Source organism: Rana temporaria, chromosome 2 (assembly GCF_905171775.1).
Source record: "Rana temporaria chromosome 2, aRanTem1.1, whole genome shotgun sequence".
Taxonomy (NCBI): Eukaryota; Metazoa; Chordata; class Amphibia; order Anura; family Ranidae; genus Rana; species Rana temporaria.
The window spans coordinates 451633265-451648552 of NC_053490.1; the positions used below are offsets into that span (position 1 = coordinate 451633265).

The 15288-nt window shown below is 42.8% G+C and overlaps 1 protein-coding gene across 1 annotated transcript in view; it reads right to left on the reverse strand.

Annotated features, from left to right (window-relative positions):
• Window positions 1-1246: 1246 nt before the first annotated feature.
• Window positions 1247-15288, reverse strand: part of UNC119 (unc-119 lipid binding chaperone) — a 113197-nt gene continuing 99155 nt past the window's right edge. Inside the window, exons 3-5 of the mRNA XM_040338507.1 lie at window positions 11360-11462; window positions 5242-5414; window positions 1247-2130 (exon numbers count right to left, since the gene is read on the reverse strand). Coding sequence (XP_040194441.1) covers window positions 2018-2130; window positions 5242-5414; window positions 11360-11462 — 389 coding nt within the window. The 3' untranslated portion in view covers window positions 1247-2017. The remainder of the gene's footprint in view (window positions 2131-5241; window positions 5415-11359; window positions 11463-15288) is intronic.

Sequence of the window (15288 nt, forward strand, 5' to 3'; positions counted from 1 at the left end):
CACATCTTTTGTGGCCCCCCAACGAATCCCTGAGCGCCACGCGGTGCTCTGGGATTTGTTGGGGGGCCACAAAAGATATATACCGTTTTTATGGTTCAGTTCTGGCAGCCTCGGAGGGGACAGGGAGGGATACACATAGAATCCCAATAAAATACATTTACGTTTTTGGTTGTAACATGACAAAATGCGAAACATTTCAAGGGGTGTGAATACTTTTTCAAGGCACTGCATCTGTGAAAGTTGTCTTTTTAAATCAAAAAGACTATTTGATTACATTTCACTTTTAGTATTCATCTAGACCAGTTAGGTGCAATAACTCATTCATTAGTACACCTGAAAAAAAAGGCATTTGCTACCAAGTTGATGTGGGCTATAGTCGACTTTTGCAGTATTAAGGCTAGATTCACACTGCTGAGATATCAAAATCGTGCGATTTTACAGCGATTTCAGGGAATGCCAGTCTATAGAGCTGAATTTGCATCGCACACGGATCAAACTCGCACAGGACCCTTTTTTCCCACAGCTTAGATTCGCACCGCACTGATGTGAATCGCACTAATGGAAAACAATGTTATTTTAATGACTTGCAAATTTGAGCGATCGCAACGGCTCAAATTCGCAAAAGAGTTCGCAACAGTGTGAACCCAGCCTAAAGGGCATCTCCAGGGGATGGATTAGAATTTCCTTTTAGTTTATGGGGTTTATTTACTAAAGCTAGAAGGGGCAAAATTTGTCACAATTATGCAGAGAAACCAATCAGCTTCTAACCTCAGCTAGTTTAATTAAGCTTTAGCAATAAAACCTGGAAGCTGTTTCTACGCAGAATTGTGACAAATTTTGCCCTCTCTAGCTTTAGTTAATAAACCCCAATGTGTATTCTTTGTTGTAGGATTATTCTTTAACTCAGCTGGAGTGATTATGTAAAATCTCTTTACATTAAGCTGCAAAAATGTATAGTGCCTGCTTAAAGGTGGGGGTTGTGCTTACGTTTTCAACAAGCATTACCAGCTGTTACTTGTAGTCCACACAGCAGACTGGACAGTATCTCCTTATGGTAAGCAGCCATGTAGCACAGCAAAGTGTACACTCATTACATTACAAATTATTCATATGGCAGGTATAAAAGTCTCTACACCTATGCTGCAATAGTGTATCTAGCCGTTTGGCTGCGTTGCCCTTTAAAAATACACCACTGACACCGATTATACCTTTTAAATAATACAGTTGACCTTGTTTTGAAAAAAAAAATGTCAGTTTCCCACTTTATTTTATATTTTGCATCACTATATATGCTTCCAAATGCCTAGTTTACACTTCTGTTATATCAGTAGAGAAAAGCCTGACAAAAACCCTAGTATCACAATTCATTAAACAGATTGTTAAGAAGAAGCTATTGAGGAAGAACCGATTAGATCTTTGGCTTGGATTCCCTTTACTATGGTCTGGTCCAAGCTTACAAGACATTTTAGCTCCATGTGTGCGGTTGGTGCTTGACACAGAAGAGGCCTGGTATAGCCCAAGGTATACAAGAAAACCTGTTCCTAAGATGATTTGGTCCAAGTAACATGGGAATGGTTGTTCCTAAAATGAATGGCCTGTGGGATATCAGCAAGGATGGTCCTAAAAAAAAAAAAAAGTAATGTTTCACAACAGTCCTTGTTTCAGGAAAACATTTGCTAAGCTCAATGCATCGCTGATGGTTATAAAACTAGTGGCATTGCTCAGACGTTCTGGTACAAAGACCACGTTCTTATTTAGGGGACTTGTCTCATTTCAAAGTCATCCTTGCCAACATGTGAAGATATATGAAGATCCTTGCACGGTTTCGATGTGCTAAAAAGGCTCTAGGGCAGGTAGGGGCAGATTTAGGCTCAGTCTTAGAACTCCTACTAGCAAACAGAATATTGGATCCCGGATGGATTCTCCTACAGGAAGTTGGGCACAATCCCTTGTATAACTGCTAGGGGAAGGGGGATTGTTTTCAATGCTCTGTGATTGGTTCCCTCCTACAATAGGATCAAGGGCCTCCACTATATGAATAATCTGCCTTGTTGTGCATCACTAGCTTGTTGTCCACAAAGTAGAAACTGTCTGATTGAGTCTCGTAGGGATGGATGATCATTTCACGAACTGTAGGGTAAGAAAAAAAGAAAAAAGAATTAAGGCATATAAACAAAAAAATCAAAACAAAATTATCCTGTTAAATGCTTTAAAATTGTAGTAAGAAAATGTGTATTCTAGTCGGAGGAAAAAGCCAGCATTGGTTTTACAGTGTTTGATGGTTTCATTTTCCCAAGTGCCTTTTGTAGTTAATTTGTCATAGAAGAAAACCAATACAATTTCAGAAATGGGTTCTCTGATCTCTAAAGATTCAACAACGCTAGCTTCCATAATTGTATCCTGACAGGTTCCCTTTAACAATAAGACTGCTTTAAAGGGAACCTTGCATGCTATTTAGCTACCATGAATATCATTGCTTCACTGTTTTGGGAGTCATGGACTCAGAACAAGCATGTATTCATCAGGTGATCTAACACTTCAAGCAGTAGTAATCGTTCAGGATAAAATAAAAACACCTCTCCCTGCAAGGTAAAAGGCATAATGTGCCAATATGCACTGCATACTAGCACATTATGAAAGACTTACCTTGATATGAAGCTCTCCAGCGACGTGGAGTCACCACCGACAGAGCTTCCATCTTCAACCGGTCTTCCTTCCAGGTTCATGGGCTGCGGACACTTGAATGACCGAGCTGCGATGAAGTTGTGGCATGGAGCTCTGAAGAACAGCACAGGCATGCCATTCCTTTAGAGCGCATGTGCCAGTGACATCACCGCCGGCTGCTTGCTACAATATCTCCTAAAACGGTGCATGTTTAGGAGATATTCATTTAACCTACGGGTAAGCTTAATTATAAGCTTACCAGTAGTTAAAAATAAAAAAGGAGAGTTTATTACCACTGTGTCAGAAGCCATTTTTTTTATTTTTATTTTGTACAGTATCTCACGAAGGTGAGTACACCCCTCACATTTTTGAAAGTATTTTATTATATCTTTTCATGTGACAACACTGAAGAAATTACACTTTGCTGCAATTTAGTGAGTAGCTACAAGTAGTAAGTACACAGCTTGTATAACAGTGTAAATTTGCTGTCCCCTCAAAATAATTCAACACACAGCCATTAATGTCTAAACTACTGACAACAAAAGTGAGTACATACCCAAGTGAAAATTTCCAAATTGGGCCCAAAGTGTCAATATTTTGTGTGGCCACCATTATTTTCCAGCACTGCCTTAACCCTCTTGGGCATGAAGTTCACCAGAGCTTCACAGGTTTCCACTGGAGTCCTCTTCCACTCCTCCAAGACATCACAGAGACGGTGAATGTTAGAGACCTTGCGCTCCTCCACCTTCCGTTTGAGGATGCCCCACAAATGCTCAATAGGGTTTAGGTCTGGAGACATGCTTTGTACCTTTATCCTCAGCTTCTTTAGAAAAGCAGTGGTCGTGTTGGAGGTGGTGTGTTTGGGGTTGTTATGTTGGAATACTGCCCTGCGGCCTAGTCTCCGAAGGGAGGGGATCATGCTCTGCTTCAGTATGTCACAGTACATGTTGGCATTCATGGTTCCCTCAATTAACTTTAGCTCCCCAGTGCCAGCAGCACTAATGCAGCCCCAGACCATGACACTCCCACCACCATGCTTGACTGTAGGCAGGACACACTTGTCTTTGTACTCCTCGCCTGGCTGCCGCCACACACGCTTGACATCATCTGAGCCAAATAAGTTTATCTAGGTCTCATCAGACCACAGGACATGGTTCCAGTAATCCCTGTCCCTAGTCTTCTTTTCTTAAGCAAACTGTTTGCAGGCTTTCTTATCCATCATCGTTAGAAGCGGCTTTCTTTCTGGGACAACAGCCATGCAGACCAATTTGATGCAGTGTGCGGCATATGGTCTGAGCACTGACAGGGTGACTCCCACCCCTTCAACCTCTGCAGCAATGCTGGCAGCACTCAAATGTCTTTCCCAAAGACAACCTCAGGATATGTTGCTGAGCACGTGCACTCAACCCCTTTGGTCGACCATGGCATGGCCTGTTCTGAGTGGAACCTGTCCTGTTAATCCGCTGTATGGTTTTTGCCACCGTGCTGCAGCTCAGTTTCAGGGTCTTGGCAATCTTCTTATAGCCTAGGCCATCTTTATGTAGAGCAACATTTTTTTTCAGATCCTCAGAGAGTTCTTTGCCTTGAGGTGGCATGTTGAACTTTAAGTGACCAGTAAGAGAGAGAGTAAGAATGACAACACCAAATTTAACACACCACTGCTCCCCATTCACACCTGAGACCTTATGTGACTCATTAGATACCAGGGAGGGAAAATGGTTAATTGGGCCCGATTTCAAAATTTTCACTTAGGGGTGTACTCACTTTTGTTGCCAGCGGTTTAAAATTTAATGGCTGTGTTGAGTTATTTTAAGGGAATTGCAAGTTTACACTGGCGTACAAGCTGTACACTCACTACGTTACATTGTAGCAAAGTATAATTTCTTCAGTGTTCTCACATGAAAAGATAATAAAATATTTACAAAAATGTAAGGGGTGTACTCACTTTTGTGAGATACTGTATATAGCATTTAAATAGAAGAGAAGCAATCTAATTGGGTATCTAATAGAGAATTTCCACTTAAAATCTACACAATGGAACACTGATGTTAACCTTTCCCTACGCTTTTCAAAATTCAAAGTTTCGGCTTTAAATACAAACATTACACAGCCATCACAAATCTTCCCCATGATTTGTCCAATATGTTTTTCTCCTATTTTCCTCAAATACCTCAAATCAAGAAAACACTGCATTCTTGCCACTAGATGGCAGTGACCACTTGAGGAAATAAATATAAAAAAGGAAATTACGGTAAAGATTTGGGACAGCTCTGCATATGATTGACGCTATTTTTTTATAAATCGATCCATAGTATTGCATATGTCCGTGCATTGACTATTTTACCTTGCAATTTCAGAATATTTATATTAAAAAAAAAACTTTATTATAAAGACAGACTCCTTAAACTAATGACTTTAATGAAGATCCCATTACATTTAGGGTTTATTTTCACAGAAATTGTTCCCAAAGTCTCTCACAATAGTATAATGTGCTTTTAAGTCCCATTGTGGCAATGACTATATATATAAAGAAAAAACTTAATCAATGTTTATCATGGAGAAGGAAAAGACACTTACTAAGATCCTCTGAAAGCTGTGGGAATTCATAAATATGTTCACATGTGTTCTTACTGCTGGGGATACAGAATCCAAACTCAAAGTCGAAGCTCTTCAAGAGCTGCTCACGGAAGTAATGTCTCTCAATCATTCGAAAGTTATTAATGGGCTTGTCGCCAACTGTAAATTCAACCCTGGAAAATTGTAATAACACATTTTATCAATCAAACAAAATCTTAATTAGAAAAAAACGTGCGATAAACACCACTATAAATTACTACAGAAGAAAGGATGATTCCCATATAGAAAACATAATTATTGCAAATAATAGGCCTGTACCTCAGCAATAGGATCAAGTAAAAAAAGGCCTTGGCATGCAATACTTATATCCAGGGCTTTTTTTCAGCGGGAACGCGGGGGAACGCAGTTCCGGCACCTCCTGGACTGACTATGTAATGGCAAGGGGTGCTGGGGTGTGCTGCTCACTGCTGTGGATCTATTTTTGCAGGGGGGGTCTATTGTTGCTGGGGGGTCAGTTGTGGGATGGGTCTATTGTTGATGACTGCCAGAGAGTCTATTACAGTAATGCAGGGGGGTGTTGATGCTGCTGAGAGTCTATTGTTGCGGGGGGGGGGGGATTTTGTTGTGGGTGGTCCATTGTTGTTAGGGGGATCTATGGTTGCTGGCTGCAGGGGATCTATTTTACTGCTTTTCTTGATATCATTACCAAATTCCATACAAATTACTTAGCACCACAAATATATACTTGGTTCTAGATTGTCTAAAAGGGGCAGTACTGGGAGGTGGGTAGGGGGCGGAGAAAAGGGGTGACCCGGAAAGGGGGAATTCCTGCACCTATTGTCTGAGAAAAAAAGCACTGCCTATATCCATATATTACAGTAGTAAATTGGCATTCAGTCAGCAATGGTACCATTTAAAAAATAGCCCATGACTCATAACACTTTAAATTAAGTATATACAGCAATTAGTGTAATGTACACAGAGAGTTGACACTCCCCTATCTACAGATTAATGCCTATGCAAGTAGAGGCTTGATCTAGTCAACTGTCACAATCTTATGATATTTAGCTGGGCATCCTAAATGAATGTAAATTACTTTCTTATATGACAGCATGAGATTAATGGAAGCCACCCAATCTAGGACAGTTGGTGGTGATGCCCTGAGCAAAACCCAAGCAATCAACATTCTAGCCATGAAAAGTGTTTTTTGCAAGAAAATATGGAAATGTTTGTCACTATCCGGACTGTCTTCTGTTTGCTCTAAGAAACAGAAGACATTGCTTAGTGCAAAGGTTTGATTAGGGAGCCCATTTGGTCATGTAGAAACCAACCACCTGTGACCCGTAGCCTTGGATGCCAGTGCATGCCCATATCAGGTCATAAAAAGTGCCGCTGGTCTCACCACATCTGGAGCACGAGATGATGCGGCCGGTACCTAGCTAGATGAATGGAAGTTGGATACGTTCTATGCAAAATATATAGGTGGGTGAGGCAATCAAAAAGTTTTGGGTAGACCAGTCTGCAGAATTCCAACACGTCAACCCAGTCTTCATCCTCCAGCTTCCCTACGTCCGCCACCCAGCCAGTCTTCAATTGGTAAGCTAAATTAAAAGCTGGTGGTAAGAGGAGGTTATTATAATAACTGGACATTGTTTTTTAGTATTCGTATCAGGGAGTACGTCCAACAGGTATAAAGGAATAGAGATTGGAGTCCCCAAATTGGGTGTATATAGCAATTGGGTGTATATAGCATGTGGCAGAGATGAAGGTAATGGAAAAACATGGAGTTGGGAAACTGAAATTCAGTCTTAAGATCCTGAAACGATTTAGTACCTCTGCTGGAAAGTACAGTACATGGGAGACATATATGACTCCATTAAACCACAATTCAAAAATCGGGCACAGCAAGTAGTTCCAGCAAGCAGGAATTATCCCAAAGAGGTGTATGGGCACAGGGGCGGACTGACCATGGAGTCACTCGGGCACTGCCCGAGGGCCCCATGTCACTAGGGGGCCCCATCAGGGTTGACATGCTCAGTAAAACCAGGGACAGTATGTAAAAATCTATGTTGTTTTTACATCTGTCCCTGATATGTCTGAAACCGACATGCTTCTGATGTGAAAATCCTGAGATTTGAGCTGCCCCTCTACACTGCCTCCTGGCGTGGTGGCCATCTGTAAGCACAGGGGCCCCATAGTTTTCTTTTGCCCGGGGGCCCCATGAGTTGTCAGTCCGCCCCTGTATGGGCATGAATAGGTGGAGTATTCAAGCACATTTTATTAAAAAATAAAAAAAGCTTGCTATATTATATCACATTTGACCCTTTTTTTAGCTATAGAATGGTGGCAGATATGTAGCCATGGTAGAATGGTCCCTTTAAGGATTGTGACGTCCGTATGTATGCAAGTATCACCCATGCATGCATACTAATATAATTGTGGAGCATGGCAGGACATCAGTGTTACCTTATTTCAAGGGAAACAGCAGTGGAAAGAACAAAATCCTAAAAAAAAACTCAAAACTTAGAGATAGATTTTTGCTATCTGTAAACCCTCCATACACCCAGTGAAGTGAACAGCCTCAGATGATACACAGGGATGAACCAAATCTCCCTACATAGGTTTTATATGTATATCTGCTGTGTTCACATTTATATACCGTTTAGAAAGTTCAGATCATCTTAGGAGATTTTCTCTTCCCTATTAACACAGAGTGTGATGTCTGGGCATACAGCCAAGATAGCTAACATTGCTGATGGGAGGAAAGGCACACACCCCCTCTCCTTACAGACAGACTCTCAGAGGTGTTTTCTAATAGGACCTGCTCTCTGCTACTCTATTTTAGCAACCTCCTCTGACAAAAGATTCATTCTGCTTTTGTCTAAAAAGTCTGAGTATTTGTCAGGAGTTCTCAGGCTGATAACAGAGGAACAGTTCAGGAGAGAGCTATAAGGCCCCTTTCACACCGACACGTTTTTCAGGCGGTTCAGCGCTAAAAATAGGGCTGCTATACCGCCTGAAAAAAATCTTGCCCTGCAGGCTTCAATGTGAAAGCCCGAAGGCTTTCACACTGAAGCGGTGCGCTAGCAGGTCCGCTCCAAAAGTCCTGCTAGCCGCATCTTTGGAACGGTATAGGAGCAGGGTGTTTACCATTCCCATTGAAATCAATGGGAAACCGCAGTAATACCCCTGGCAATGGGAAAAGTGTGATGGCAGGATTTTGTCAGATAATCCGACTGTTTATATGCTCCATCGGACAATTGTCGGAATTTCCGACAACAAATGTGTGATGTCGGATTATTCTGGCCAATGAAATGAATTAGCATCCAAGAGCTTGATGCCTGTAAAGCTCCTAGAAGCTTGTAAAAGCTTTAGACACTTTTACAAGTGTGGCATTTTTTCTGCAAAAATGCTGCCGGCTTCTAATTAAAGAATGTTCTGTGTGCACAAGGCCTTAATGAGGTAGGACCAAAATAGCTTTGGCCATAATTCTCAGTCAAGGAAAGATACATAAACCCCACTTCAGTGTCCTCTTCTCAATAAGTCCCATCACCTGCCTGAGCTTCTCAGGATATGTATTTTTCCTTAAAGTGGAAATCCATGCAAAACCTAAAATCCCTGCATCTATAGCCACCAACATTCGAACACTAACCTATCTAGCCCTGTAAAGAAAAATAAAATCAGTATACATACCTTTTCTACAGGTGATCCAACCCAATCTCCACCCGCGAAAGCTGATCCCACGCTGAGCTGTCAGCCACGGCTTTGCTGTGGAGACGGATGCAGAGGACACGTCCGTCAACAGAAGCCCCATAGTAACTCTATGGGTGACGTCACTTCCCATTCATTTCACAGGAGTTGGACGTGTACTCGGCAGAGCTTCTGCTGCTGGAGATTAGGTCAGATCGGCTTCAGAAAAGATGTGTATAGCGATTTTAATTTTATACGGATAGAGAGGTTAGTGTTAGAATTTTGGTGGCTATAGATGCAAGAATTTTATTTTTTGCATGGACTTCCACTTTAACCCCGGAAAGGATTTGCCCCCTGAACCACTTAACCGGCCCAAAGCCGAATGACGGCTACAGGGCGGTTTGTTAACTCTGGGAGGGCGTAAATCGCGCTCCTGCGTGCCCCCTGGGGCTCGCACATGGGAGTGTCCGTGAACGCTGGGACCTCTTGTCCATCACGGATCATGGTAAATGGCCGCTGATAGCGGGCGTTTACCACGTGATTGCTCCGTCAAATGACGGAGCGATCACTTGTAAACAAACTGGCGTTATATCATGACGCCGGTTCCTCTCTCCCCTCTCTGCACCGATCGGTATAGTGTGAGAGGGGGAGAGATCCATCACTCCCTGCTCAGCCATCCCTGCCATACCCTGCCTTTGTATGTGGCCAGGCTGTGAAAGTCTCACACGTGTGGAATCGCCGTAATCAGGAGGAGTAGGAGAATCTATTTTAGGGTGTCATTTTTGGTATGTACATGCTGTGTGTTAGAAATATTGTATACATTGTCAACTTTGTGTGTAAAAAAATAAATAAATACAAATAAACACACGTTTTAACCACTTCCTGCCCACTGGCCATCATATATGACGTCCTTAAATTTGTGCGGGATATCTGAATGATGCCTGCAGTTACAGGCATCATTCAGATATCAGCTTTTTCAGCTGGCGATTCCCTACACCATAAGAACAATCATAGCAGCCGTTTCGTCGCTTGATCATTCCTACGGGAGGCGAGAGGGGACGTCCCCCCACAGTGTTGTATGACTGAGTAATTGTCATTCAAAATGTGAGCACCGAAAGCTGAAAATTGGTCTGGTTATTAAGGGGGTTTAAGTGCCCGGTTGTCAAGTGGTTAATGACCAGGCCATTATTTGCGATACGGCACTGCGTCGCTTTAACGTACAATTGCGCGGTCGTGTGATGCTGTACCCAAACAATTAAAAAAAAAAAGCAATATTATTTTGCTATAATAAATATCCACCCAAAAAAAAGGCCACATATACATATATATATATACACACATATATACATATATATATATATATATATATATATATATATATATATATATATATATATATATATATATATATATATATATATATATATATATATATATATATATATATAGAAAGAGAAGAATATATATCTCTCAATAAGCATATATTGATTGTTTTGCGCAAAAGTTATAGTCTACAAAATAGGGGATAGATTTATGAAATTTTTAATATAATTTTTTTTATACAAGTAATGGTGGTAACATTGGATTTTTAGCAGGACTGCGACATTGTGGTGGACAGATCGGACACTTTTTTGGGACCATTGACATTTATACTAAGATCAGAGCTAAAAATAGCCACTGATTACTGTATAAATGTAATTGGCAGGGAAGGGGTTAACACTAGGGTGTGATCAAAGGTTAAATGTGTGTCCCAGGGAGTGATTCTAACTGGGGGGGGGGTGTCACTACCTGGAGGCGGAGACCGATTACTGTTCATACTTGGTATGAACAGCAGATCTGTCTTCTCTCTCCTGACAGAACAGAGAACTGTCTGTTTACATTGGCAGATCTTCGTTCTGTCTCTCTCAGGAGAGATCAAGGGAGCCAGGCGGACATCGCGGCTGCCAGGCACGCGCATCGGTTCTATCATCACGCCGCGGGTGCCCCCTAGTGGTTTTAAAGCAGCCGACGTACAGCAAAGGCGATTTGCCCAGGGGAGCCAACCTGTCGTTATTAACTGCGGTGGCCGGTCCTCTAGTGGTTAGGTATATTTTGGTTGGGGAGGATGACCTGTACTAGCACCCAAAGGTGGAAAGACAGGATTGCATGGAGACCTTGAAGGGAGTTTTGCATTTGAACCTTTAGTGAAAATAGAAAAAGTTTTCTAAGAAAGGTAGTATAAAGTCAGCCATTTGTTCACTGATGTTTCTTCTTGCCAGCATTCTCCATATCCGTGTAGGTGCACGGTCTCCCTCTGTGCTGTTGTACAGGGGATTACAGAAGGCTAATATTCAGTAAGTTTTACTAGCTCCACTAATGAATATATAAATGGTATGAATTGCTGTTTTTATATCTGCCTGGTGACCTTATTGAGTTTACATTTACTTACGTTGCCCCAACCTGGCGCAGTCTGAGGAATGCAGGTGTGAACTGGTACCTGACAAATCTACCTGCGTTGGGATCCACATCCTTCTTGTCACCATGTTCTCGCTCTAAAAAACAAAAACATGATAAAAAAATGTAATTGATGTATTAGCAATATCTGAACACACAGTAACTCTCAGAAGGTGGGATAGCTCCAGCAAAAGGGGGCGGCACAAAGGAACAACTTTCAAGCTGGAACCACACTTGTGCATTTTGGCAAAATGTATTTTGCACTGATATGACTGCAAACGCATCATACGCACATTACAATGTACTTCGCATTACAAGTCACCCATATTAACACATGAGAATATGCAATTCAAGTATAATAACACACAGGCACTAACCACGAAACTCTGGCATGGTATAAAACTTGGTGTCAGACAAATGCACAGGACTTCCCTTTCTAAAGCATTTCACCCAAAATCCTCCTGTATTGAATTATTATTATACAGGATTTATATAGCACCAACAGTTTGCGCAGCGCTTTACAACTACAGGGAAGACAGTTTATATACAATACAGGAGGAATCAGAGGTCCCTACTCGTTAGAGCTTACAATCTAGAAGAATTGTATTGTAACCATAGTGTCTGCCATCATGTTGTAAAGCACTGCACAAACTGATAGCGCTATATAAATCCTGTATAATAAATCAGGCTTTGAAGTGTACGTTCACCTTATCGCAACAACGTACATCATTCCCACCCTGATTCTGAATGGTCAAAGTGGTCATGTGTCAGCACATGACCAATCAGAATCACTCTGATCGTTCCTGGAAGAAGACTGATGCCTCGTACACACGACCGGTTTTCCCGTCGGAAAAACTGCCATGAGAGCTTTTGGTCGTGAAAAACTGTCCATGTGTATGCTCCATCGCAGTTTTCCCAACAAGAAAACTGATGAAAAAAAAAAAAAAAAGAACCAGCTTTCTTTTTTCCCGTTGGGATTCCTGGCGGACTTTTTCCCGTCAGGAAAACCGGTCGTGTGTATGCTTTTCCGAGGGGGAAAAAAAAAATGTGCATGCTCAGAATCATGTATGAGACGGGAGCGCTCTTTCTGGTAAAACTAGCGTTCGTAAGGGCCCTTTCAGACGTGCGGACCATATGTCCGCTTTTTCATCCGTTTGCAGATAAAAAAAGGGACATACATTGGCCCCTATGTGATTGCGGGTGTCAGCGGATAAACATCATAAACATCCGCTGACATCCGTAATCACCCGCCTCCGCAAAGATCCGATTTTGCAGACGGAAGAATGTCCTATTTTTTCTTCCGTCTGCGGATCGGATGGGATGAACACGGACACACGGTCCGTGTTCATCCGATCCCCCCATAGGGGAGAGCAGAGAAAAGACAGGGCGGTCCCTGCACATAAAGGGCCCTAAAGGAGATATCACATTTGTCACGCTGCAAATTATTGCATCGTTTATTGCAGCTCATGAAAAGCGCGAATCGTTACAAACTTTTACTAACACGAGGATCAGCAAAAGCAGCACAAAGGGTGGCATGGTTTGAATAGAAATTCCCCTTTATAGTTCCGTTGTACATGTTGTACGTCACCGCACTTTGGACGGGCGTTAGTTCGTGTGTACGAGGCATGAGAGTTTCAAGTCTCTGGTCCCCTGCAGAGGCTGCTTGGGCAGACCTGGCAGGGGGGGGGGGGCAGGGGTCAGATGGTGAGAGCTGTACAGAGCTGGTTCACCTTTTCATTTTTTGTGAATTTTTTCCACTGGCCCTGAATGAATAGGTTTTAGAAGGGGTTACTGGAGACCTAAAATTTGAAGGGTTCCTCTGGGATTAAAAGGTTGAGGAAGTACCGTATATACTCGAGTATAAGCGGACCCGAATATAATCCGAGGCACCTAATTTTGCCAAGAAAAACTGGGAAAACGTATTGACTTGAGTATAAGCCTAGGGCGCATGCCTCACTGTGCTTCACTGTGTCCATGCCTCACTGTGCCCATGACTAGACTGACATTTAACATGGGAGTCTATGGAAGGGGTGTCCGGCTTTGAAAAATCGGTGCTCCCCGGCTGCAGGTCCCCTGGACAACAAACGTTGCACACTTGTGGAGGAAGAGTGGGGCTACATGTGTGCATGTGTTTGGGGTCCAGGGTACCTACAGCCGGCCAGTACCAGGTCCCCAAAGTCCAGGAGATCAGGCACAAAAAGGGTTTTGAGTAAAAGCAGAGGGGGGCATTTTCAGCACTAAAAAAAGGGCTGAAAAACTCGGCTTATACTCGAGTATATATGGTATCTTGATATCATACAGTGACTTGAAAAAGTACTCATACCCCTTGAAATTTTCCAAATTTTTTCATGTTACAACCAAAAATGTAAATGTATTTTATTGGGATTTTATGGGATAGACCAATGCAAAGTGGCACATATAAATATGTGAAAAGTATGGCATGCATTTGTATTCAGCCCCCTTTACTCTGATACCCCTAACTAAAATCTAGTGAAAAAATTGCCTTCTGAAGTCACCAAATTAGTAAATAGGGTCCACCTGTGTGTAATTTAATCTCAGTATAAATACAGATGTTCTGTAAAGCCCTCAGAGGTTTGTTAGAGAACCCTTCTGAACAAACGGCATAATGAAGGACAAGGAACACACCAGACAGGTCAAATATAAAGCTGTGGAGAAGTTTAAAGCAGGATTAGGTTATAAAAGAATGTCCCAAGCTTTGAAAATCTCAGGGAGCACTGTTCAATCCATAATCCAAAAATGGAAAGAGTATGGCACAACTACAAACATACAAACAGTTAAAACACCTTCATGTTGAAGGTTTAAAAATATTTTTTGGGCCCACTGTTTTTAAAATGCTAAAATAATAATAATAATAATAATAATAATAATAATAATAATGCTTTCTAACCCCTTCGTGCCTAAGGGTAAAACAAATGTTAATGCCCAAGCACAAATTTGCAACTTTGACTAGTAAAATTGTACATATCACCACAACTACTTTATGTATCTACAGTAGGTGAACCCGATTTTGTGTCAATCTCGCTCTCTTTCTCAGCGAGATTGAGCACCTACGAGCCCCATCGCGGGAGCCAGCGCCGAGCTGGCTTGCCGCGATGGAGACAGAGCCGTCATAGAAGCGACGGGAGATCCGACTTGGATTCCCGCCAATTCTACACGTGTGCGGCGTTTGTTATGAATCCTGAAGGGGAAGTCCCCGCCGGATTTTAAATAAAAATCCGGCATGGGTCCCCCCTCAGGAGCATACCGGGCCCTTAGGTCTGTTATGGGTTGTAAGGAGAGCCCCCCTACGCCGGAAAAAACGGCGTAGGGGGTCCCCCTACAATCCATACCAGACCCGTATCCAAAGCACGCTACCCGGCCAGCCAGGAAGGAAGCCCCCCCTGGTAAAAGAGCTAATAAAGAAGACAGGGGGCGGCCTCCGGAGCAGAAAAATAAAATATTTTAATACACTGTGTGGTTTATTTGTGTTTTTACCACTTTTCTTGCAGGTGAATGGGTAGGGGTACGATGTACCCCATACTCATTCACTTAGGGTGGGGGGCCGGTATCTGGGGGCCCCCTTATTAAAGGGGGCTCCCAGATTCCGATAAGCCTCCCGCCCGCATACCCCGACAACCAACGGCCAGGGTTGTCGGGAAGGGGCCCTGTCCTCATCAACATGGGGACAGGGTGCTCTGAGGTGGGGGGGGCCGCAGTGCGCCCCCCTGCCCCAGAGCACCCAACCCCCCATGTTGAGGGCATGCAGCCTGGTACGGCTCAGGAGGGGGGGGGGGCGCTCGCTCGTCCCCACTCCCTTCCTGGCTGGCCGGGTAGCGTGCTTTGGATACGGGTCTGGTATGGATTGTAGGGGGACCCCTACGCCGTTTTTTTCGGCGTAGAGGGGGCTCTCCTTACAACCCATAA